The following is a 24,090-nucleotide window of genomic DNA, read 5'->3' as shown; positions in this document are numbered from 1 at the left end:
GGTTATAGCACTATAACCCTGGATGAACCTCCTAAAGAAGTTCGCGAAGCCTAGGAATCGCTGAAGTTCTTTGATATTGCTCAGTTCTGGCCAGCTCCTGATGGCATCCACCTTCCCCTCGTCCATTCGGATGCCACCACTATCAATAATATAGACGAGGAAGTACACTGAGGACTGATGGAATGAGCACTTCTCGGCTTTGAGGAATAGATGGAACTCCTGCAGGCGTTTTAAGACCTCCGCAACGTGCTGGCGATGTTCGGCCAGGCTCCGGGAGTAGATGAGGATATCATCGATGTATACCAGGACGAACCTGTGGAGATACTCCCGGAGCACCTCATGCATGAAGTCCTGGAATACGGAGGGGGCGTTGACAAGGCCATACGGCATGACGAGGTATTCATAGTGGCCGGTAGGTGTCACGAAAGCTGTCTTCCATTCGTCCCCCTCACGTACCCGGATGAGGTTATACGTGCTGCGGTGGTCTAGCTTGGTGAAAATGGTGGCTCCGCAGAGATGTTCCAGAGCCGCAGGGACGAGAGGAAGTGGGTAGCGAAACTTCATCGTGATGTTGTTTAGAGCCCGGTAGTCAATACAAGGCCGCAAGCCTCCGTCATTCTTGGCCACGAAGAAGCAGCTTGATGCAGCAGGGGAAGTAGAAGGGTGGATGTAACCTTGTTCAAGAGCCTCGCTGATATACTCCTCCATGGCCTTCTGTTCCGGGAGTGAGAGCGGATAGATAGTACCCTTGGGCACTGGCTCACCTGGTAGGAGATCGATCGCGCAGTCCCATGGCCGATGAGGAGGGAGTTTGGAGGCCTTCTTCAGGCTGAACACGTCACTGAAGGGGGCATAATATGGTGGAATGGATACAGATTGCTTCTCGACGGGGCTTTCTATGGAAGTGGAATTTACAGGAACACTTTGGACCGTTTGCTCGGATGGTTGCGGGATGCTGAGTTAGCAACCTGGGAAACATTGTATGCCCCACTTCAGGACCTCCCCGGTGCGCCAGGAGACATGGGGTTCATGCTGTACGAACCACGGGCGCCCGAGGACGATCTCGGTGTGGGCTCCCTCCAGAAACAATAGAGAGATGTTCTCCTCGTGCAACTGACCGAATCTGATGTGGACGGGCCCAGCGGTGTACCGGACGGTGGTCCTTCCGATGGGTTTGCCAGTTATCGAGTGGACTTGGTAGATGGTCGGGTTTGTAACTTTCGGGAGGTTGAGCTGGCGGCAGAGGTTGCCAGAGATGAAGTTACCGGCAGAGCCAAGGTAACTTCAAGGAGGGCTTGTACTGGAATGGAGACATTAGAAGCAGTAAGCAAGACTTCGACAGTGAGGGGCTTCATGTTTTGATTGATAGGTTGGAGGGCACTCACCAAGAGTTGAGGCGGATGGACTGGGCAGGTGGATCGGATATGCCCGCTCTGACCACATTATAAGCAAAGTCCCTCCCTGAGCCGCCTCTGCCGCTCGTAATCTGTAAGGTGGGTTCGGTCAGTTTGCATGGGTTCCTGACTGGGTTCTGGAGGGAGACTGGGAGCTGGGTGGCGGAAAGGTGGAGAGCAACGGGTTAAGGAGGGTTGTTCCACAAGGCAGGATTGCATGCGCGTGGCGCAACGAATAGACTTCTGTATGAAACTCTCCAAGCCGCAGGTGTCATCCAGGCTGGCCAGTTGCAATCGCAGTCTGGGCTCCAATCCTTGCCGGTAAGTGGTGAGTAGAGTTCTCTCATTCCATCCGCTAGCCACCGCCAGGGTTCGGAACTGGAGGGCATATTCAAAGATGGTACTGGAACCCTGATTGATACCGCTGATCGCTGATCGAGGAGTCTCCATCTACTCGTCCAAATACCTCGCGGAAATGAGTGGTGAAACTGCTATAAGATTGAGTTACAGGCCCAGACTGCGAAAAAATGGTTTCAGCCCACTGTAGGGCTTTACCGGTAGAAAGGCAATCTTTGACATCTCGGTGGGATACAGATACGGCTGCATGTCGAGATTGAGCGAGCACTGCAGAAGAAACCCGTTGCACTCCTCCGCCACACCAGAGAAGGGCGCTGGTCGGGCCATGGGACTGGAGATCATTGGGGGTGAAGGAGCTGTGGTACCGGTGACTGGTGTGATCCGAGGTGCTGGCGGTGGTATGGGAACAAGAAATCGCCGGAGGTGATCCACGAGCTCCTGAAACGGGTCGGGAGCGCTCATCCTGCTGTTCGGTGAGGTCCGATCTTCTGTTATGGAAGGGGACTCAACACGAGAGAGATGGTACAAAAGGTGAGTTTATTAAAAGCAGATGAGCGTTGGTAGATGAATGACTTGGTAAGTTCAGACTATATAGACTGTGAGATGACAGGATACTTGACTGCTGGTTATTGGGATCTTGACAGGAGCTCATGGATGACAGCAGTGCCACACACCTCACTTCGGGATAGACAGAGACTCGGAGGAAGGATCTGGATCCTGGACACGGATGACGACAACACTTGGAAGGAATACAAGAGGTAAGTACACACATAGGTTGGTAACAGGTCGATAGCTGAGATAGCATACTTAAGTCCACTTCGTTGGAACGAGATCGGACGTCTGATGCTTGTGAGGTGTGTGGTTTTATGGTGACTGGTGATGAGGTGATGATTCAGTGCAGGTGTGCTCATTAGTACTCTGGTGAGGGTGCTCGCTGTGATTGGGTGGACTGAGAGCCTGGTCGATCTGTGACAGTTCCGTATCAGTTACAAAATATTATTACTTGCCTATAAGGCCCTAAATGGTTTAGATCCTGTGTACCTAACTTGTCTTCTACCACGCTACAATCCAACCCACTTCCGAAGGTCACAAAACTCTGGACTTTTGGTAGTACCTAGGATAGCAAAGTCCACTAAAGGAGGTAGAGCTTTTTCAAATTTGGCTCCCAAACTCTGGAATAGCCTTCCTGATGACGTTCGGGGTTCAGACACACTCTCTCTGTTTAAATCTAGATTAAAGACACATCTCTTTAGCCAAGCATTCCCATAATGCATCTTATAATCTTGTACTGCAGTTATTTCTGATCAAATGTACATTATTATTCTTTAGCTTGGGTTGAACAAATCATTTTTGCTTAGATAGAACAGCAGCTACGCTAATTATGTCTCTATATGTTTCTCTGTTTCTGCCACGGGATTAACATCCATTTTGAAAACAGCACAAAGATAAAGTCCTTTTATACAAAACCATTTATCTTTATTTACAGATCAAGTGTAATATTAGGAACATTTAATAATCTTGCAGAGAGTTTTATCGTCTTGACTCTAGCAACCAAATGCCACACGCTGTTTGAACTCTGAATGGAGGATGACAGACAGCCGCAACGGAGAGAAGAGTTTACATCAACTTGATTTAAATATTCATCTGTACCTCACATTAAACTGTGGAATGGCTTCAGAACACTTGAAATATAGTGCACAAAAACTTTATGGTGTTTTATAATGTGGTATAATGGCTTTTGTGGGGCTTAACAATAACACAATAGTATACGCACAATATCGGATTTGGATCGTCTCTGCTAGCCGATACCCCGATCCGGCAGAAAATGCCAGTATCAGAGTGATACTGATACTTAACACGTTAATTTTGACAGCACTAAAATATATATATAGTTTTAATTTTTACTTTGGCAAAATGCATTGACCAAAAATAAAAAATTGGCTCTTTGGTCAAAAAAGGTTCCCGACCCCGGCTCTAGAGGATATTTGTGTAGCAGCAGGATGGTCCTCTCTGCACACTTTCATTAAGTTCTATAATTTGGATCTTGACATGGATCCTGGTTCCTGGGTCTTGTCTGCTTGAACTATCTGGTTCATCCTCAGGTCAGATACGGCAGCGCTTTAGCCTAGCGTGTTTGGTATATCGTTTCCATTGCGTCATAGCTACTCAGTGTCGAGTGAACATATGAAAGAGAACGTCTCGGGTTACTAGCGTAACCCATGTTCTCTGAGTAGGGAACAAGATGCTGCGTCTGCTGCAAAGCTCCTTGCGCTGCCGACAAGAGCTGCCTTTTTCGGTAAAGAAATCTGAGGAGCAGATGGCATTCCTATTTAAGGAATAGTTATATAAGAAATGTTTGGTTCTGGGATAAAGTTTTAAAATTCTAAGTCAAACACAGGTTAGAAATCCTTATAATATGGCCCAAAACACATGGAGATATAAGACTCGAGTGAGAACACATCAGTATACTGCTACATAAGCAGATATTTATAACAAAATGTGGCAAACTGTCTGATAATCATTAAAAGCCCACAGTTTCCAGAACTATATTAAAATATTTGTTGTGGTTATTTTTGTGTTTATTAATATTGTTTATTTTATTTTCATTCATTCAAGCTGCAAATTATGCAAAAAGTATTAAAATAACATTTAATTGTATGTGTTTTTAAGATACATAGAATGCTATACCTACAAATTACACCTTGGCAAGACAGAAATCTCCCATTTTACTCCAAAATTCAGTGTCACTGAAGAATGTTATTGAAAATATCCTTTTAAATGTAGCTGAAATGTAAATCAAATGTTCACTGTGGTGAAAATGTTTATATTAAGGAAAATGACAAAAATAAATTAATTCTCTTTTATGTTTTTCCACTTTTGGATATTGTTAGTAGAAAAACTGAGATTGTGAAATGTGTATTTTAAATAAGTTTATTTTCTGAAAGTGAGAAATGCCCGTACTGAGTGCTGAAACAGCTAAATCTGTAGTTCTTCAATGTCCTGAGTCAAGGAAATGTAAATGTTTCAATACAAGACAACAGCAGACATGTGCATACACACCTGAACCACAGCGTACTCCACAAGAGAGGCAAAACCATACAGCAAACAGGCAATCATCCAGATATCAATGGCTTTCACATAGGAGACCTTAGGAAGCTCAGATGCTAGAGACATAGACTCGGATGAAAGTGACAGAACAGACAGAATACCTAAAGAGAGACAGACAGGACAGAAAGAAAGAAGACTTCCTCATGTAGTTGCATACTGTAACTTCATTAATCACTACACTGTGCCCTGATCTTAAGCAGATATCTTGTGTTTCTTCTCACTTTACCACAAGATATAAAATCACCTATGATGCTTTAATGTTAAAACTGACCTGGGAGTAACAGCCATCCCTGGAATGGACAGATGAACAAATGAGAGAAAGGAATGAAGGAGAGGTGGAGCCTATGAGAGGAGGAATATGGAGAGATGAGAGAGGAAAAAACGGGTTGGATTTTGGGTAATCATGGGAATGATTGACAGATGAATTTCCCAGTGTAAGTGGAAATATATCTCTCTTTCTTTAACATTTTTACCCTTTTATGTGTCCAGATGTTTCATATATATTTAAATTTAGAAATGTTTATAAATAAATAATCCTAAAACGATTTCATTTTTAAATAATTATCAGAGACTTTATCAAAAATAGGACAGATTTTAATTTCAGTACATTATATTCGAGCCATTTTAATGCAAAATTATATTATATAAGAAAATATAGAAAGGCTTTTATAAAGGTTTTTCTTCTTTTGGGGATGAGTATGGATAATTTAGAGAGAATGAAAAAGAAGAGAGAAGTTCAGGACTGGGTGACTTGCTGTTATTTTTTTATGTTGCCCCTCTAGAAGTTACTAGTTGATGCTGTAAACCAGAGGTGGCTTACATCTAGGGCAGGGGTTCTCAAAGTCTACATTCAAAGGTCCAAATCTGAATTTTCATCAGTGTCAAAGGTCCGGGACAATTGGTTATTACAAAACTTGTCTTTAACAAACATACATAGCATGCACACAAATAAACATTAATAAAAAAATTAAAAATAAAGTGCCCTTTGCATTCAAAATACATTAATAACAAGTGCAAAAGTGGCAAAACAATTCATTTAAGTGTCAGCAATAGAGGTCGACCAATAAGGGTTTTTCTCTGGCTGATGCCGATATTTAGAAATCAGGGCAGCCAATGGCCGATATATGATACAGATTTTGTGGCCGATATGTTTGGCCGATTTTCTTTTTTTTCCCCTTTATCTCATAAAAGAGAGTAGAGTAAATGTTTATTGCAGGGCACAAGATGGTAATAGTAGCTGTAGTAGTTGCCTAATTCGTAGTAATAATACATGGCTCAAAATTTAAGCACCTTCTCAAAACAGTTCTGAAGCATGCTTTTTGTTTATGTTTGTTGACAGACACCAGTGTTTCCCACAGACTTGAAAATGCAAATTCATTCTCTGCCAGCAAGAGGCGCTGTTGGATCCTAGAAATTGCAGATATCAGAAATTCTGAGTATCTGCCGATACCGATATCGATCCGATAACTGGGCAGTCTTTATTTTAATCAGTGTTGAATTTTTATACCTCAATTTGTGTTGACCTGATAATGACTCTTTTGTGTTACACACAATCTACTAAATATAGACAATTTTATTGTAAAGAAAGACAACAAATGAATGCATATATAATTATACTCTATGACAAAAATACTATTATAAACTAGGTTAGTGGATAATTCAGTAGCAAAAGTTACTCTAGAAAATTCATGAGTGCACAATTATATAATATCTAAAATTAGTGGGGGAAAAAACATTATTTAGTGGGGAACAAATAAAAGTGAATAACTGTAGGACTAAATCTAAAATGATAATGTAAAATTATATACATTGCTCTCTGCATTATAAAATACAATCATGAAAAACATAAATATATTTAATAATGTCTTTTATATATATATCTTTTATATATATATCTTTTAATATATATCTTTTTATATATATATCTTTTAATATATATCTTTTATAAAAAAGTTATATATTTATATATAAATATATATACTGTAAAATTAAAAGACATTTATTTTAAATGTATAGCAGAGTAATGAGGCAGAAACATATGATAGATAAGATGAACAAGAAAGGCCATTAATAATCTTTCATTGTGCAAAAGTATTATGATACGAAAGGCTCCAAATACAGAGCGGCACAAAGCGCTTAAATGCGCATTCTGTGTGCAGAATGATGCGCTTGAAGCAACAAGGAGTCACATCGCACAGCGCTCCACAAGTCCGCATAGAAAGGTTCAAAGCACAAAGTGAAAATATATTAATGCGTAGTGTATTAAATCTGTGCGATAGTTTATTGAGCCTTTTCTTTTAACAGTTTTAAATTGTTAAAACAATTCGCGTTCGACACTATAGAACATGACATACTCATAGATCGATTACAAAACTATACTGGTATTCAAGGGCAGGCTTTAAGTTGGTTTAGATCCTACCTGTCCGATCGCTACCACTTTGTTCCATTAAATGTGGAGTCATCTCAGTTATCACCAGTAAAGTATGGAGTACCACAAGGATCTGTCTTCAAGTTCTCTGCTATTTTCAATATACATGTTGCCCCTTGGTAATATTATTAGAAAATACGGGATTAGTTTTCATTGTTATGCTGATGATACTCAACTATATATCTCAACAAGACCAGATGAAACTTCTAAACTAAGCTAATAGATTGTGTAAAAAAATTTAAAAGATTGGACGACCAATAATTTCCTCCTATTAAATTCAGATAAGACAGAGATATTACTTATTAGACCAAAAACAGTACACAGAATCTCTTGGATTACAATTTGCAACTAGACGGTTGTACTGGTACATCCTCTAAAGTCAAAAATCTGGGTGTTATATTAAACAGCAACTTGTAAACTTTGCAACTTTGAAAATCATATTTCCCATGTTACAAAAACAGCATTCTTCCATCTTAGAAACATTGCCAAGCTTCGAAACATGCTACCTGTTTCTGATGCAGAAAAGCTAGTTCATGCATTCATGACCTCTAGACTGGACTATTATAATGCACTGCTAGGTGGTTGTCCTGCATCTTCAATAAACAAGCTACAGATAGTCCAAAATGCAGCGGCTAGAGTCTTTACAAGGTCAAGAAAATATGATCATATTACCCCAATTTTACAGTCTCTGCACTGGCTACCTATTAAGTTCCTGTTATGGAAGGGGACTCAACACGAGAGAGATGGTACAAAAGGTGAGTTTATTAAAAGCAGATGAGCGTTGGTAGATGAATGACTTGGTAAATTCAGACTATAGAGACTGTGAGATGACAGGATACTTGACTGTTGGTTATTGGGATCTTGACAGGAGCTCGTGGATGACAGCGGTGCCACACACCTCACTTCGGGATAGACAGAGACTCGGAGGAAGGATCTGGATCCTGGACACGGATGACGACAACACTTGGAAGGAATACAAGAGGTAAGTACACACATAGGTTGGTAACAGGTCGATAGCTGAGATAGCATACTTGAGTCCACTTCGTTGGAACGAGATCGGACGTCTGATGCTTGTGAGGTGTGTGGTTTTATGGTGACTGGTGATGAGGTGATGATTCAGTGCAGGTGTGCTCATTAGTACTCTGGTGAGGGTGCTCGCTGTGATTGGGTGGACTGAGAGCCTGGTCGATCTGTGACATTACCCCCCTCTCCATGGCCCGCTCCAGAGGGCCGGAAACCTCGACGACGTGGTGGTCTTCCTCTTCCTCTGGGTGCTGCTCGAGTCGGATGAGTGGTATGGAATTCCTCTAGTAGGGAGGGGTCCAGAATGCCATCTCTAGGGACCCAAGATCTCTTTTCCGGACCGTAGTCCTCCCAGTCCACTAGGTATTCCAACTGACCACCACGGCGCTGGGAATCCAGGATTTCCTTCACTCTGTAGATGGCTCCGTCTTCCAGGATTAGCGGGAGAGGGGGCTCGACGTTCGGACCAGGCTCTGTGGAGGGAGAGACAGGTGAGTGGTAGGGTTTCAATAGGGAAAGGTAGGATGGATCCGGTTGAAGTTTAAAAGTGACCGGGTTGACCTGACTGAGGATGGTGAAGGGACCAACAAATCTGGGACTTAGCTTTTTGCAGGGCAGGCGCATCTTGATGTCTCGGGTGGACAGCCAGACCTTCTGTCCTGGCTGATATTGTGGAGCTTCGGATCTACGAAGGTCGGCTGTCATTTTGCGCCTGCACACTGCACGTTGGAGCTGATGGTGAGCATCGTCCCAGACCCTCTCGCTTTCCCGGAACCAGTAGTCTACCGCAGGTACTTCAGATGGTTCTCCAGACCAGGGGAAGAGTGGTGGCTGGTACCCGAGTACGCACTGGAAGGGAGTGAGTCCAGTTGAGGCCTGACGTAAGGAATTCTGGGCGTACTCGGCCCAGCCAATGAACTGGTTCCAGGATTCCTGGTGTCCGTGGCAGAAGGTTTGCAGGAAGCGGCCGATTTCTTGGATCTTCCTCTCCGTCTGCCCGTTGGTCTGAGGATGGTATCCGGATGATAGACTCACGGTCAGTCACATCTAGGAGTTTAAAAAATCCTCTCCATACCCTGGAGATAAACTGAGGGCCTCGATCGGATACGATATCCTCCGGGATACCGTAGTAGCGAAATACATGTTTGAATAGTTTTTCTGCCGTTCCCATGGCGGTGGGTAAGCCCTTGAGGGGTAGAAGTCTGCAGGATTTTGAGAAGCGATCTACGATGACCAGGATGCAGGTGTTGCCATCGGATGCTGGTAGGTCAGTGACAAAGTCTATCCCTAGATGTGACCATGGCCGGTTGGGAACGGGCAGCGGGAGGAGTTTGCCTGCAGGTAGATGTCGTGGACTCTTTGACATGGCACATTCCGCGCAACCCTGGATGAACCTTCTCACGTCCCTGGCCATACTGGGCCACCAGTAGCGATCTTTCAGCAGCGAGAGGGTGCTGTTGGTCCCAGGGTGGCCAGTGCCCAAAGAGTCGTGAATGGAGCGGATGGTGGGTATGCGTTGAGATCGGGTGACATACTGTTTGCCAGGTGGGCAGCCCGGCGGAGTGGCTACGGAGGCATTGGCGGGAGTCTCAGGGTCCGGGTTCCACTGAATGGGGCAGGTGATGATACCATCAGGGATGACAGGTTCAGGATCGGTATTCTCTTCTTCCGGGGCATGGAGACAGGAAAGGGCGTCAGCCTTAACATTACGGGATCCAGGGCGATAGGTGATGGAGAAATTAAACCGGGTGAAAAACAGGGACCAGCGGGCTTGACGGGGATTCAGGCGTTTAGCATCTCGTAAGTATTGTAAATGTTTGTGATCGGTGAGTACTGAGAATGGATGTTGTGCACCTTCCAGCCAATGCCTCCATTCCTCCAGGGCGAGCTTTATAGCAAGGAGTTCTCGGTTTCCGACGTCATAATTCTTCTCCGCCGGGCTGAACTTCTTGGAAAAGAAGGCACATGGATGAGTCGGGCTGGATTCCCCTGCTGCTGGGAGAGTACGGCTCCTACTCCCGAAGTTGAAGCGTCGACCTCCACCACGAAGGGCCTCTGAGGATCGGGGTGGACGAGGATCGGAGCGTGGGTGAAGGCGTCCTTCAACTTCTCGAAGGCTTCCGTGGCCGCTGGTGTCCAGGACAGAGACTTGGGCTTGTTTCTCAGGAGGTTAATGAGCAGACTGGTTATAGCACTATAACCCTGGATGAACCTCCTAAAGAAGTTCGCGAAGCCTAGGAATCGCTGAAGTTCTTTGATATTGCTCAGTTCTGGCCAGCTCCTGATGGCATCCACCTTCCCCTCGTCCATTCGGATGCCACCACTATCAATAATATAGACGAGGAAGTACACTGAGGACTGATGGAATGAGCACTTCTCGGCTTTGAGGAATAGATGGAACTCCTGCAGGCGTTTTAAGACCTCCGCAACGTGCTGGCGATGTTCGGCCAGGCTCCGGGAGTAGATGAGGATATCATCGATGTATACCAGGACGAACCTGTGGAGATACTCCCGGAGCACCTCATGCATGAAGTCCTGGAATACGGAGGGGGCGTTGACAAGGCCATACGGCATGACGAGGTATTCATAGTGGCCGGTAGGTGTCACGAAAGCTGTCTTCCATTCGTCCCCCTCACGTACCCGGATGAGGTTATACGTGCTGCGGTGGTCTAGCTTGGTGAAAATGGTGGCTCCGCAGAGATGTTCCAGAGCCGCAGGGACGAGAGGAAGTGGGTAGCGAAACTTCATCGTGATGTTGTTTAGAGCCCGGTAGTCAATACAAGGCCGCAAGCCTCCGTCATTCTTGGCCACGAAGAAGCAGCTTGATGCAGCAGGGGAAGTAGAAGGGTGGATGTAACCTTGTTCAAGAGCCTCGCTGATATACTCCTCCATGGCCTTCTGTTCCGGGAGTGAGAGCGGATAGATAGTACCCTTGGGCACTGGCTCACCTGGTAGGAGATCGATCGCGCAGTCCCATGGCCGATGAGGAGGGAGTTTGGAGGCCTTCTTCAGGCTGAACACGTCACTGAAGGGGGCATAATATGGTGGAATGGATACAGATTGCTTCTCGACGGGGCTTTCTATGGAAGTGGAATTTACAGGAACACTTTGGACCGTTTGCTCGGATGGTTGCGGGATGCTGAGTTAGCAACCTGGGAAACATTGTATGCCCCACTTCAGGACCTCCCCGGTGCGCCAGGAGACATGGGGTTCATGCTGTACGAACCACGGGCGCCCGAGGACGATCTCGGTGTGGGCTCCCTCCAGAAACAATAGAGAGATGTTCTCCTCGTGCAACTGACCGAATCTGATGTGGACGGGCCCAGCGGTGTACCGGACGGTGGTCCTTCCGATGGGTTTGCCAGTTATCGAGTGGACTTGGTAGATGGTCGGGTTTGTAACTTTCGGGAGGTTGAGCTGGCGGCAGAGGTTGCCAGAGATGAAGTTACCGGCAGAGCCAAGGTAACTTCAAGGAGGGCTTGTACTGGAATGGAGACATTAGAAGCAGTAAGCAAGACTTCGACAGTGAGGGGCTTCATGTTTTGATTGATAGGTTGGAGGGCACTCACCAAGAGTTGAGGCGGATGGACTGGGCAGGTGGATCGGATATGCCCGCTCTGACCACATTATAAGCAAAGTCCCTCCCTGAGCCGCCTCTGCCGCTCGTAATCTGTAAGGTGGGTTCGGTCAGTTTGCATGGGTTCCTGACTGGGTTCTGGAGGGAGACTGGGAGCTGGGTGGCGGAAAGGTGGAGAGCAACGGGTTAAGGAGGGTTGTTCCACAAGGCAGGATTGCATGCGCGTGGCGCAACGAATAGACTTCTGTATGAAACTCTCCAAGCCGCAGGTGTCATCCAGGCTGGCCAGTTGCAATCGCAGTCTGGGCTCCAATCCTTGCCGGTAAGTGGTGAGTAGAGTTCTCTCATTCCATCCGCTAGCCACCGCCAGGGTTCGGAACTGGAGGGCATATTCAAAGATGGTACTGGAACCCTGATTGATACCGCTGATCGCTGATCGAGGAGTCTCCATCTACTCGTCCAAATACCTCGCGGAAATGAGTGGTGAAACTGCTATAAGATTGAGTTACAGGCCCAGACTGCGAAAAAATGGTTTCAGCCCACTGTAGGGCTTTACCGGTAGAAAGGCAATCTTTGACATCTCGGTGGGATACAGATACGGCTGCATGTCGAGATTGAGCGAGCACTGCAGAAGAAACCCGTTGCACTCCTCCGCCACACCAGAGAAGGGCGCTGGTCGGGCCATGGGACTGGAGATCATTGGGGGTGAAGGAGCTGTGGTACCGGTGACTGGTGTGATCCGAGGTGCTGGCGGTGGTATGGGAACAAGAAATCGCCGGAGGTGATCCACGAGCTCCTGAAACGGGTCGGGAGCGCTCATCCTGCTGTTCGGTGAGGTCCGATCTTCTGTTATGGAAGGGGACTCAACACGAGAGAGATGGTACAAAAGGTGAGTTTATTAAAAGCAGATGAGCGTTGGTAGATGAATGACTTGGTAAGTTCAGACTATATAGACTGTGAGATGACAGGATACTTGACTGCTGGTTATTGGGATCTTGACAGGAGCTCATGGATGACAGCAGTGCCACACACCTCACTTCGGGATAGACAGAGACTCGGAGGAAGGATCTGGATCCTGGACACGGATGACGACAACACTTGGAAGGAATACAAGAGGTAAGTACACACATAGGTTGGTAACAGGTCGATAGCTGAGATAGCATACTTAAGTCCACTTCGTTGGAACGAGATCGGACGTCTGATGCTTGTGAGGTGTGTGGTTTTATGGTGACTGGTGATGAGGTGATGATTCAGTGCAGGTGTGCTCATTAGTACTCTGGTGAGGGTGCTCGCTGTGATTGGGTGGACTGAGAGCCTGGTCGATCTGTGACAGTTCCGTATCAGTTACAAAATATTATTACTTGCCTATAAGGCCCTAAATGGTTTAGATCCTGTGTACCTAACTTGTCTTCTACCACGCTACAATCCAACCCACTTCCGAAGGTCACAAAACTCTGGACTTTTGGTAGTACCTAGGATAGCAAAGTCCACTAAAGGAGGTAGAGCTTTTTCAAATTTGGCTCCCAAACTCTGGAATAGCCTTCCTGATGACGTTCGGGGTTCAGACACACTCTCTCTGTTTAAATCTAGATTAAAGACACATCTCTTTAGCCAAGCATTCCCATAATGCATCTTATAATCTTGTACTGCAGTTATTTCTGATCAAATGTACATTATTATTCTTTAGCTTGGGTTGAACAAATCATTTTTGCTTAGATAGAACAGCAGCTACGCTAATTATGTCTCTATATGTTTCTCTGTTTCTGCCACGGGATTAACATCCATTTTGAAAACAGCACAAAGATAAAGTCCTTTTATACAAAACCATTTATCTTTATTTACAGATCAAGTGTAATATTAGGAACATTTAATAATCTTGCAGAGAGTTTTATCGTCTTGACTCTAGCAACCAAATGCCACACGCTGTTTGAACTCTGAATGGAGGATGACAGACAGCCGCAACGGAGAGAAGAGTTTACATCAACTTGATTTAAATATTCATCTGTACCTCACATTAAACTGTGGAATGGCTTCAGAACACTTGAAATATAGTGCACAAAAACTTTATGGTGTTTTATAATGTGGTATAATGGCTTTTGTGGGGCTTAACAATAACACAATAGTATACGCACAATATCGGATTTGGATCGTCTCTGCTAGCCGATACCCCGATCCGGCAGAAAATGCCAGTATCAGAGTGATACTGATACTTAACACGTTAATTTTGACAGCACTAAAATATATATATAGTTTTAATTTTTACTTTGGCAAAATGCATTGACCAAAAATAAAAAATTGGCTCTTTGGTCAAAAAAGGTTCCCGACCCCGGCTCTAGAGGATATTTGTGTAGCAGCAGGATGGTCCTCTCTGCACACTTTCATTAAGTTCTATAATTTGGATCTTGACATGGATCCTGGTTCCTGGGTCTTGTCTGCTTGAACTATCTGGTTCATCCTCAGGTCAGATACGGCAGCGCTTTAGCCTAGCGTGTTTGGTATATCGTTTCCATTGCGTCATAGCTACTCAGTGTCGAGTGAACATATGAAAGAGAACGTCTCGGGTTACTAGCGTAACCCATGTTCTCTGAGTAGGGAACAAGATGCTGCGTCTGCTGCAAAGCTCCTTGCGCTGCCGACAAGAGCTGCCTTTTTCGGTAAAGAAATCTGAGGAGCAGATGGCATTCCTATTTAAGGAATAGTTATATAAGAAATGTTTGGTTCTGGGATAAAGTTTTAAAATTCTAAGTCAAACACAGGTTAGAAATCCTTATAATATGGCCCAAAACACATGGAGATATAAGACTCGAGTGAGAACACATCAGTATACTGCTACATAAGCAGATATTTATAACAAAATGTGGCAAACTGTCTGATAATCATTAAAAGCCCACAGTTTCCAGAACTATATTAAAATATTTGTTGTGGTTATTTTTGTGTTTATTAATATTGTTTATTTTATTTTCATTCATTCAAGCTGCAAATTATGCAAAAAGTATTAAAATAACATTTAATTGTATGTGTTTTTAAGATACATAGAATGCTATACCTACAAATTACACCTTGGCAAGACAGAAATCTCCCATTTTACTCCAAAATTCAGTGTCACTGAAGAATGTTATTGAAAATATCCTTTTAAATGTAGCTGAAATGTAAATCAAATGTTCACTGTGGTGAAAATGTTTATATTAAGGAAAATGACAAAAATAAATTAATTCTCTTTTATGTTTTTCCACTTTTGGATATTGTTAGTAGAAAAACTGAGATTGTGAAATGTGTATTTTAAATAAGTTTATTTTCTGAAAGTGAGAAATGCCCGTACTGAGTGCTGAAACAGCTAAATCTGTAGTTCTTCAATGTCCTGAGTCAAGGAAATGTAAATGTTTCAATACAAGACAACAGCAGACATGTGCATACACACCTGAACCACAGCGTACTCCACAAGAGAGGCAAAACCATACAGCAAACAGGCAATCATCCAGATATCAATGGCTTTCACATAGGAGACCTTAGGAAGCTCAGATGCTAGAGACATAGACTCGGATGAAAGTGACAGAACAGACAGAATACCTAAAGAGAGACAGACAGGACAGAAAGAAAGAAGACTTCCTCATGTAGTTGCATACTGTAACTTCATTAATCACTACACTGTGCCCTGATCTTAAGCAGATATCTTGTGTTTCTTCTCACTTTACCACAAGATATAAAATCACCTATGATGCTTTAATGTTAAAACTGACCTGGGAGTAACAGCCATCCCTGGAATGGACAGATGAACAAATGAGAGAAAGGAATGAAGGAGAGGTGGAGCCTATGAGAGGAGGAATATGGAGAGATGAGAGAGGAAAAAACGGGTTGGATTTTGGGTAATCATGGGAATGATTGACAGATGAATTTCCCAGTGTAAGTGGAAATATATCTCTCTTTCTTTAACATTTTTACCCTTTTATGTGTCCAGATGTTTCATATATATTTAAATTTAGAAATGTTTATAAATAAATAATCCTAAAACGATTTCATTTTTAAATAATTATCAGAGACTTTATCAAAAATAGGACAGATTTTAATTTCAGTACATTATATTCGAGCCATTTTAATGCAAAATTATATTATATAAGAAAATATAGAAAGGCTTTTATAAAGGTTTTTCTTCTTTTGGGGATGAGTATGGATAATTTAGAGAGAATGAAAAAGAAGAGAGAAGTTCAGGACTGGGTGACTTGCTGTTATTTTTTTATGTTGCCCCTCTAGAAGTTACTAGTTGATGCTGTAAACCAGAGGTGGCTTACATCTAGGGCAGGGGTTCTCAAAGTCTACATTCAAAGGTCCAAATCTGAATTTTCATCAGTGTCAAAGGTCCGGGACAATTGGTTATTACAAAACTTGTCTTTAACAAACATACATAGCATGCACACAAATAAACATTAATAAAAAAATTAAAAATAAAGTGCCCTTTGCATTCAAAATACATTAATAACAAGTGCAAAAGTGGCAAAACAATTCATTTAAGTGTCAGCAATAGAGGTCGACCAATAAGGGTTTTTCTCTGGCTGATGCCGATATTTAGAAATCAGGGCAGCCAATGGCCGATATATGATACAGATTTTGTGGCCGATATGTTTGGCCGATTTTCTTTTTTTTCCCCTTTATCTCATAAAAGAGAGTAGAGTAAATGTTTATTGCAGGGCACAAGATGGTAATAGTAGCTGTAGTAGTTGCCTAATTCGTAGTAATAATACATGGCTCAAAATTTAAGCACCTTCTCAAAACAGTTCTGAAGCATGCTTTTTGTTTATGTTTGTTGACAGACACCAGTGTTTCCCACAGACTTGAAAATGCAAATTCATTCTCTGCCAGCAAGAGGCGCTGTTGGATCCTATTTCCCAAGGTAACAACTGTATCAGACATTACAGGAAAGACGAAACGAAAATGAAATCGAAGCTTTTCTGAAGATGGTCGCTTCTTTTAAAGATAAATTCATATAAAACACCCGCGCGGCATTTTAATTTTGAAACGTACAGTGCTCAGTTTATTCAACCATAAGCCTTTTGGAAAATGTATTTGTGGCAGTCAGTTTTGATATTGTGACGAGCTGCCACAAATAACTCAATGTATGGGGAAAACAGGGTCATGGCCATAATCTAAGTGATAACAAAACTAAAATAAAAATTACTCATATTTGCGGTGAAATGTCAAATTTATGTCAAATTTGCTGATTATGTCAAACGTCCTACGCTCACTGGATGTCATGACAACAAATGTCATGAAGGAAAAGTTTCAATATCTCGGAGTTTTCATTTCGGACCATCTCCAAAAAAACATTAAAAAAGCAAACAAATGATTTACAAGTTTAACATACGTTAATCAAAGTAGAAAATATAATTAGTGCTCTTGAAATACGAAATGGAGGCAGGTCCGGATTGAATTCCCGATTCGACCGGAGTCCGGACTTTGAGAAGCACTGATCTAGGGGCTCAGAAACTAATCTGCACATTTTTTATTATTATTATTGTTATTATTTAATTTGTATTTGTCTTATTCTGAACAAATATTTTATTATTATGACTATTATAAATTATTAGTTGTCATTTATTAGAAATTGATATACATTACCATTCAGCAATATGTTTTAAAATAAATTAATATTAAATAATGAATATATTCTGCAAGGATGTGTTGAATTACGAAAGTCTGCAGATTTTTTTTCAGATGCAACACCTTTGTCACATAAAATCCTATGACTTATTAAATCATTAAATGGTCAATACAAGAAAGACTGAGCTGTAGCAACTCTGATAAGGGTCATCAAACACAACACTGTAATTCCAATAACAGCTGGCGTGGTGTTCTTTTGTTTTAACTGACAGCTTCATTTGAAGGCTGACTCACCTAAGGGTACTCGAGCTGCACTGGCGTCTGGGTTGATCCAGAAGGACAGCCATGATATGACGACAAGGAGCAGGGTGGGAGCATAAACACCCATCATATAAAAGCCCACCTGCCTCCTGAGAGTGAAGATGACTTCCACACAAGTATAATAACCTGTAGATTTTAAGAGGGGGAGAGAGAAAGCATTAAAATTATATGAAAGTCTTGGAAGTGTTGCAGCATATCTTCATTATTTAAGTTCCTACAAAATGCTTTTTATGTACTGTATAGGGTTTTATTGTTTTACCATAATCCCAGATTCAGACTTTAAATCGTAAAATATGAAAATCTAAAAAAATATTACATTAATAATGTTAACAAAGAGTGAAATTAACAAACCATTTAAAAGCTTAGTGTGTAAACTATTTAATAATGTTTTACACAAATTACAACAATATAGCACAGTATCATTTCCACAACAATTAATAATGTTGCTCCTTACAGATTTCTTTTTTAAGTAACTGTACTTGGTTTCCAAGGAGACAGCAGTGTCAGTGGAGAGCTTGAGATGAAATATGAGATGACTGTGATGTGTGAAATATTTTTTATTGCATGTAATTTCCAATTAAGATATGATTTAGTCAAAACATTCAGGTTCAATTCTGTGGATTTTTAGGATACTTAAAATCCTGGAATGAAATTAGCTTTAGTAAAACAAAGGAGTATTCCATATTATTCCAAAAATGTTTCCATCATTGTCATTTCCACCATAGTTATCAAGCAAAATACATAATTTTGTGTGAAAGTGGTGGAAATGACATTTGTTATTTTAGACAAAATGACTAAAATAAAATAGTGTAAGATATCAGAGACTGAATCAGACAAAGTGAAGAGGCGATCAGAACATTGAAACCTGAGGAGCTGGAATTCAGAGAGGCTCCAAGAAACAGGATGTAATAAATCTGTCCAGATCCGAGCACCAGCTAGTTTGAAGCAAAAAAACCGGCAAGCCTCTTTCACAGAATTGCTTGCAACATTGAGACAAAAGAACACTTATTAATAATTCCAATTCAGGAAGGAGACTGTCAAATTTGTTGCAAGTAATCAAGACTGATGGTCACATGTAAACCTGTAATAGAAAATCACGAGCTACAGACTCTCTTGGGCAGGTCTCCATACATAGAAGACAGACCAAACCAAAATTCCTTTGTCTAAAAGAACATGCCTTCGTTCTCCATAGAACTACATAAAATACTTTCATTTTAAATTTTTAATGAAACTAATCATTTCTATGCATAACTGCATATTGTGTATGTAACACACATTTGAATATCATGCTTTAATAAAATATTATGTATGGTCTTTTTAATCATTATTGAATAGCTGAAGGATTCAAATGCATGATTGGTATGTATGAGTTTGAAAATTCATGCTTTAAATGTTTCTTCCAATTAATTCTTTGTCAAATGCATGATAGTCTTGTTATAGAAATCATGCTCAAAAGGTATACTTTGCAAGAGCCTGTAAAGTTTGGACCTCTGACTGAACAGATAACAAGTTGATTTATTAGTGAGGGGTGGAGAAACAAAGCAATACCCCAAGCAAGGACAGTATCTAATTGGTCAAGACATCCAGATGGGACGGTCTGAAAGCAGAGTTTAAAAACTCAGGACATCCATCAAACGCTCTCTTAGTCTCTCTTACGCTTTTTGTGCTTCACTTTTGCCACTGCGTGCTGCTCTTTGAGCGTGCTCTGGCCCACATGCCAGCTGCTACCGCGATGGAAAGAAAACCAACCTAGTCTCGTTACATCCTTTTATTTTTATTCTTTTACTTTAGTTTCTTTTCTTTCCGTGGAGTTTCGTGTTCTAATGTAAGTTTGCTACAAAGTCCAGCTCCGACTGCACTCGCTTCAAACTTCGACCAGACCAACTCCGCATCCTCAGCCAACGCCCAAGACCTCACTTCAAAGACTATTGAACTTCCAGCCAATCAGACACTTCGGGGAACCCCTGTCTGCAACCAGATGCAAAGGAAACCCGTAACACAGGCAATGCAAGCAAGTAACGCCTCCAATTTCTGAATTGGTGACTTTAATATAAATCTTAGCCTCATTGAGAAACTCAAAGCGAGGGTTAAATAAGTGATTGATGGTTGTTCAGGTCTATGCAATTGAACATATTGCTGTAAACTTGGGATTTCACATTTCCATTCTCTTAAACTCATCCTTTCCTTACTTTCTCTCTTCCTGCAACGTGTGAATGCTTGTGTTCATGTGTTAGATTAGTTTATGTCTCAGGTTTATATAAATAAAATCTGATTTATATTGAAAAAAGAAGTATCTTGTGTTTTCTGCTCACACGTTAATGTCTTAACCTGCCGATTTTGTTATTGTGCCATTTAATAGTGTTTTCACTATATTTGAATTTTAATATCCAGTACAGAGTTTGTCATACGGCTCGTTCAGTGAATCGCCGTAACACTGATTCTGTTCAAATCCCTATAAAATCATAAATGATTCCCTTTGAGCAAAATTAAACTATTTCTTTAAATTACATATTAATATTACTTGTATTACATTACAATAGTGAGTTTGAAAAATTTATTTTCTACAAGTACACAGGGCCAAAATTTGCTCATAGTTGAAGAAACACCCATCTATCCAAACTACTTATTCACTAACAGTACACCGTCTTAGTCCAGTGCTCATGTGTCTCTCTATGTGTGTGTGTGTGTGTGCATTTGCAGATTCCATAAGAGGTTCAGGAGTTCATCTGTCTCCTGAGGTCACTGTGAAATCAGTGTTAAAGGGATCATATGATGTGATTTCAAGTTTTCCTTTCTCTTTGGAGTGTTACAAGCTGTTTGTGCATAGATAAGATTCCTGAATTTGAAAAGATTAGTCTCAAAACCTATTCTATATTATATATTCTATATAAAAGTTAACACTCTGCCATGCCCCCCTAAAATGGCTCATTTAAACACGCCCCCACATGTCTACATCACGGTGTGGGAAGATTTGCAAAACACCTCCCAAAAGTATACGCACAGAAAGAAGGCGGAACTATTATTTTCACTGTAGTATTGTTGCTGCCACCGGCGCAATGTCCTGGAGACGCGGTGTTTCGTTGTGAAAGTGAAAGTACTTTGTTTGGGCTTCCAAAAGAGGACACAACTAGAAATCAGTGGTTAAGTTGTATTTACAACACTGTTCCAGAACAGTTCAACCCAATATTAGAGTGTGTGCACTGTGCAGCGCATTTTACGGAGGACTATTTCCTGAACCTGGAAGAGTAACGTTAGCCTACAATGCAGGCTTGCACAAAGGCTGTTTCTATAAAGTGGGGCAATTCCAACTTTGCAAGGACAGTCTGATGCTTCTGACTCACAGCCTGTAAGTACGTTTCTGCTACTGACTGTTCAAACGCGGGTTTTTAGCTGTGTAGCTTGTTGTTTGTCGTTTCTACGATCACAAATGCAGACATGCTAATGTTTACACGGCGTGATGCAACGCGATGCATAAAAAGACAGTATAACGCCCGTTTCACACCACAAGCGTGAGCGACGCGTATGCAGAGCTGAACTGCGGCTTGTACTGCATGCAATACAGATGAGTATCGTCATTTCTGTCATATTTTCCAGTGTTCTCCTCCGAACACTGTGTGCCATTTGCTTTGATATATGATATGGCCAGCATACTCTGTGATGCGACTGTGTCCCCCTCCCCTCTGTCCCACACACATATGTAAATAACATATATTAAATATAGGTAGTTTACACGATAAACTCGAGAGAAAAAAGTTTTCAAGATGTGTATACGTAACTTGCAGACCCTGTCAGAAAAAATTGTCTGAACTTTCTCACATTTTGTATGAGGAATATTCATTTTTGCCATCTAACAGAAGGCTTAGACTATATGCTAGATTGAATTGGCTATGTTACGTAAATCTTTTGTGTATCAGTCTGTAAAATTAATAAATCAGAATCGGGGGTTCAAATAGGCCTCACTAAAAAAGGACTCACTATTCTAATGCACTGTAGCCGTGTGTTTACAGTATGTATATAGCTACTGTTGTTTTTTGTATTAAGGTGTGTCTATTGTATTGTTTGTTTAGTAATTATCGGTGTGAATTGATATGAGACACATGCTGTGAGACCCAAGACAAATTTTGGGAAGAATTCCAACAATAAAGTATAATTGTATTGAATAACTGAATTGAAAAAGTAATATTACAGCTAACAAATGCCTCTAGTTTTATTAATTTAACAGACCTTTGAAGTTTGGGCAAAAACTCATGGAAGTGATGTGTTTTCATGCATTTTATTTTTTCATATGGTGATTGTGAAACACATCACTTACATGATTTTATGGTGAAAGGTGTTATTTTAATGTTAATCGGGTCAATTTTGATCAAGAACAATGCACTGTGACTTTAATTCAGCATAAGCGGCGCATAAAAAACAGACTCGGCACCGAAACGATCTCGGCACTGCTGCTCCTGAGACAATCCTGCTTGACGCTCACGCGCTGCTCCTGCTCCCGGTGTAAATGCAGGCATTTGTTAACATGCACGCCAAAAATAATATGCGCTGCTCGCGCTTGCGGTGCGAAATGGGCATCAGTCATTATAATTGGTAATTATGTCCCCACTGGATGCAACAAATGCCTCATTTATAATGGGTTTTTATTGTTTTTCCGTCACATGCTTGAGGTATTCGGCCAATCACAACGCACTGGATAGCTGGCCAATCAGAGCAGGCCTCGCTTCTCAGAACGATGAGCTTTGTAAAAAAAAAATGTGTTTCAGGAAGGAGGGGCATAGAGGAGCAACAATAATGTACAGTATGTGGAAAATAATGTATTTTTTTAACCTTAAACCGCATAAACACATTGCATTACACCAAATACACAAAATAATGTTCTTTTTAACAACGTCATATGACCCCTTTTAAGGGGTCATCGGATGCAAAATTCACTTTACAAGTTGTTTGAACATAAATGTTTGTTGGAAGTGTGCGTACACATCCATCCTATAATGATAAAAATCCACCCAGTGTTTTTTTTTTTTAAATCCCTATTTTAAAATCCTCTTTCTCAAAGCAGGCTGTTCTGAGAGCCCTGTCAATATGATATAGTTCTGCACAGGCCGCTCCCACGATAGTTGATTGACAAGACTGTCTTACCTTAGACCCGCCCTGAGTGAACAGAGCAGTTCACTCAGGGCAGTTCACTCACTGTCCTCCATTGTGTCGACTCCGGTGCAGGGGAAGACAAGAATGTCTCAGATTAATCGATTGTTTTGTTTTTGGATGTAATAATGAACATAGCAGTCGTCATTTACTCCCGACATCTGAGCCGCTGAAGACGCAGAGGATTAATGTTACTTTTGTTTTGAAGGGAATGCACCAATCATGTAGTACTGCAGTACTGCTCGTCACCCAACGGAAGAGAGGGGCGGGGTCAGCAGAGCTCATTAGCATTTAAAGTAACATGGACTAAAATGGCTTGCTAAAAACAGAGCTGATTTTCACATGGCAAAAAAAGGTGTTTTTTACACTACCATTGAGAAATTTTTACCAAAGTATGTTATAGACTTTTCATTAAGACCCTAAAGAATCATATCAACTTATATCAAATGGGCATCCGATGACCCCTTTAAACACTGAACAAAAACCTTATATAAAGTAAAGTAAAGTCGTGACGTATTGTCAAGTATGGTGACCCATACTCTAAATTGGTGCTCTGCGTTTAACCCATCCAAGTGCACACACAAACAAAAACAAAATGAATAAAGTACAACAAAAACAAAATGAATTACACTGAATAAATCAGATGAGCACAAGCTCTATTTCACTACATTAAGTGGAGCAGAAATTATTCCATTAATGTCTATATTTAGATGTCTTATACATAATTATTCTAATATGAACATACTGTGCATACAGCCATAAATATTTGTTCTTTTGCAATTTATATTAATAAGTTATTTTAAGTGTACAATAATAAATGATGCTGAATAATATACAGCAACTTCAGTGATCAATGAGCATATACTGTATTTCAACATATAAATTTAAAACTGCCAACTGCATGAATAAATTACCCAACATGATGCACTATCCAAAATGTTGTCAAAAACAGTTTTTTATAGTTCATTTACAGTATAGGCACCTCAAATATTCACAGATAGACAAAATAGTGGTGACTTTGTGGTTGCGGTGGGCTTAAAGATATAGTTCACAGAAAAATTCAAATTTGAAGAAAATCTGCTTACCCTCAGATAATCTAGAATGTAAATGAGATTTTTTCTTCATCAGAACAGATTTGGAAAAATTTA

The 24,090-nt window shown here is 41.4% G+C and overlaps 1 protein-coding gene across 1 annotated transcript in view; it reads right to left on the bottom strand.

Moving 5' to 3' along the window:
* LOC306873394 (glycine receptor subunit beta-like) overlaps positions 1-24,090 on the bottom strand; it is an 89,343-nt gene that overhangs the window by 30,256 nt on the left and 34,997 nt on the right. The window contains exons 8-9 of the mRNA XM_079422656.1: positions 17,774-17,926; positions 15,306-15,454 (exon numbers count right to left, since the gene is read on the bottom strand). Of these exons, the coding sequence (XP_079278782.1) occupies positions 15,306-15,454; positions 17,774-17,926 (302 nt within the window). The remainder of the gene's footprint in view (positions 1-15,305; positions 15,455-17,773; positions 17,927-24,090) is intronic.

This window comes from Barbus barbus (genome assembly GCF_936440315.1).
Source record: "Barbus barbus genome assembly, chromosome: 8".
NCBI classification, from domain to species: Eukaryota; Metazoa; Chordata; class Actinopteri; order Cypriniformes; family Cyprinidae; genus Barbus; species Barbus barbus.
The sequence above is the reverse complement of the archived record's forward strand: the minus strand, read 5'-3'. Positions and strand labels throughout refer to the sequence as shown.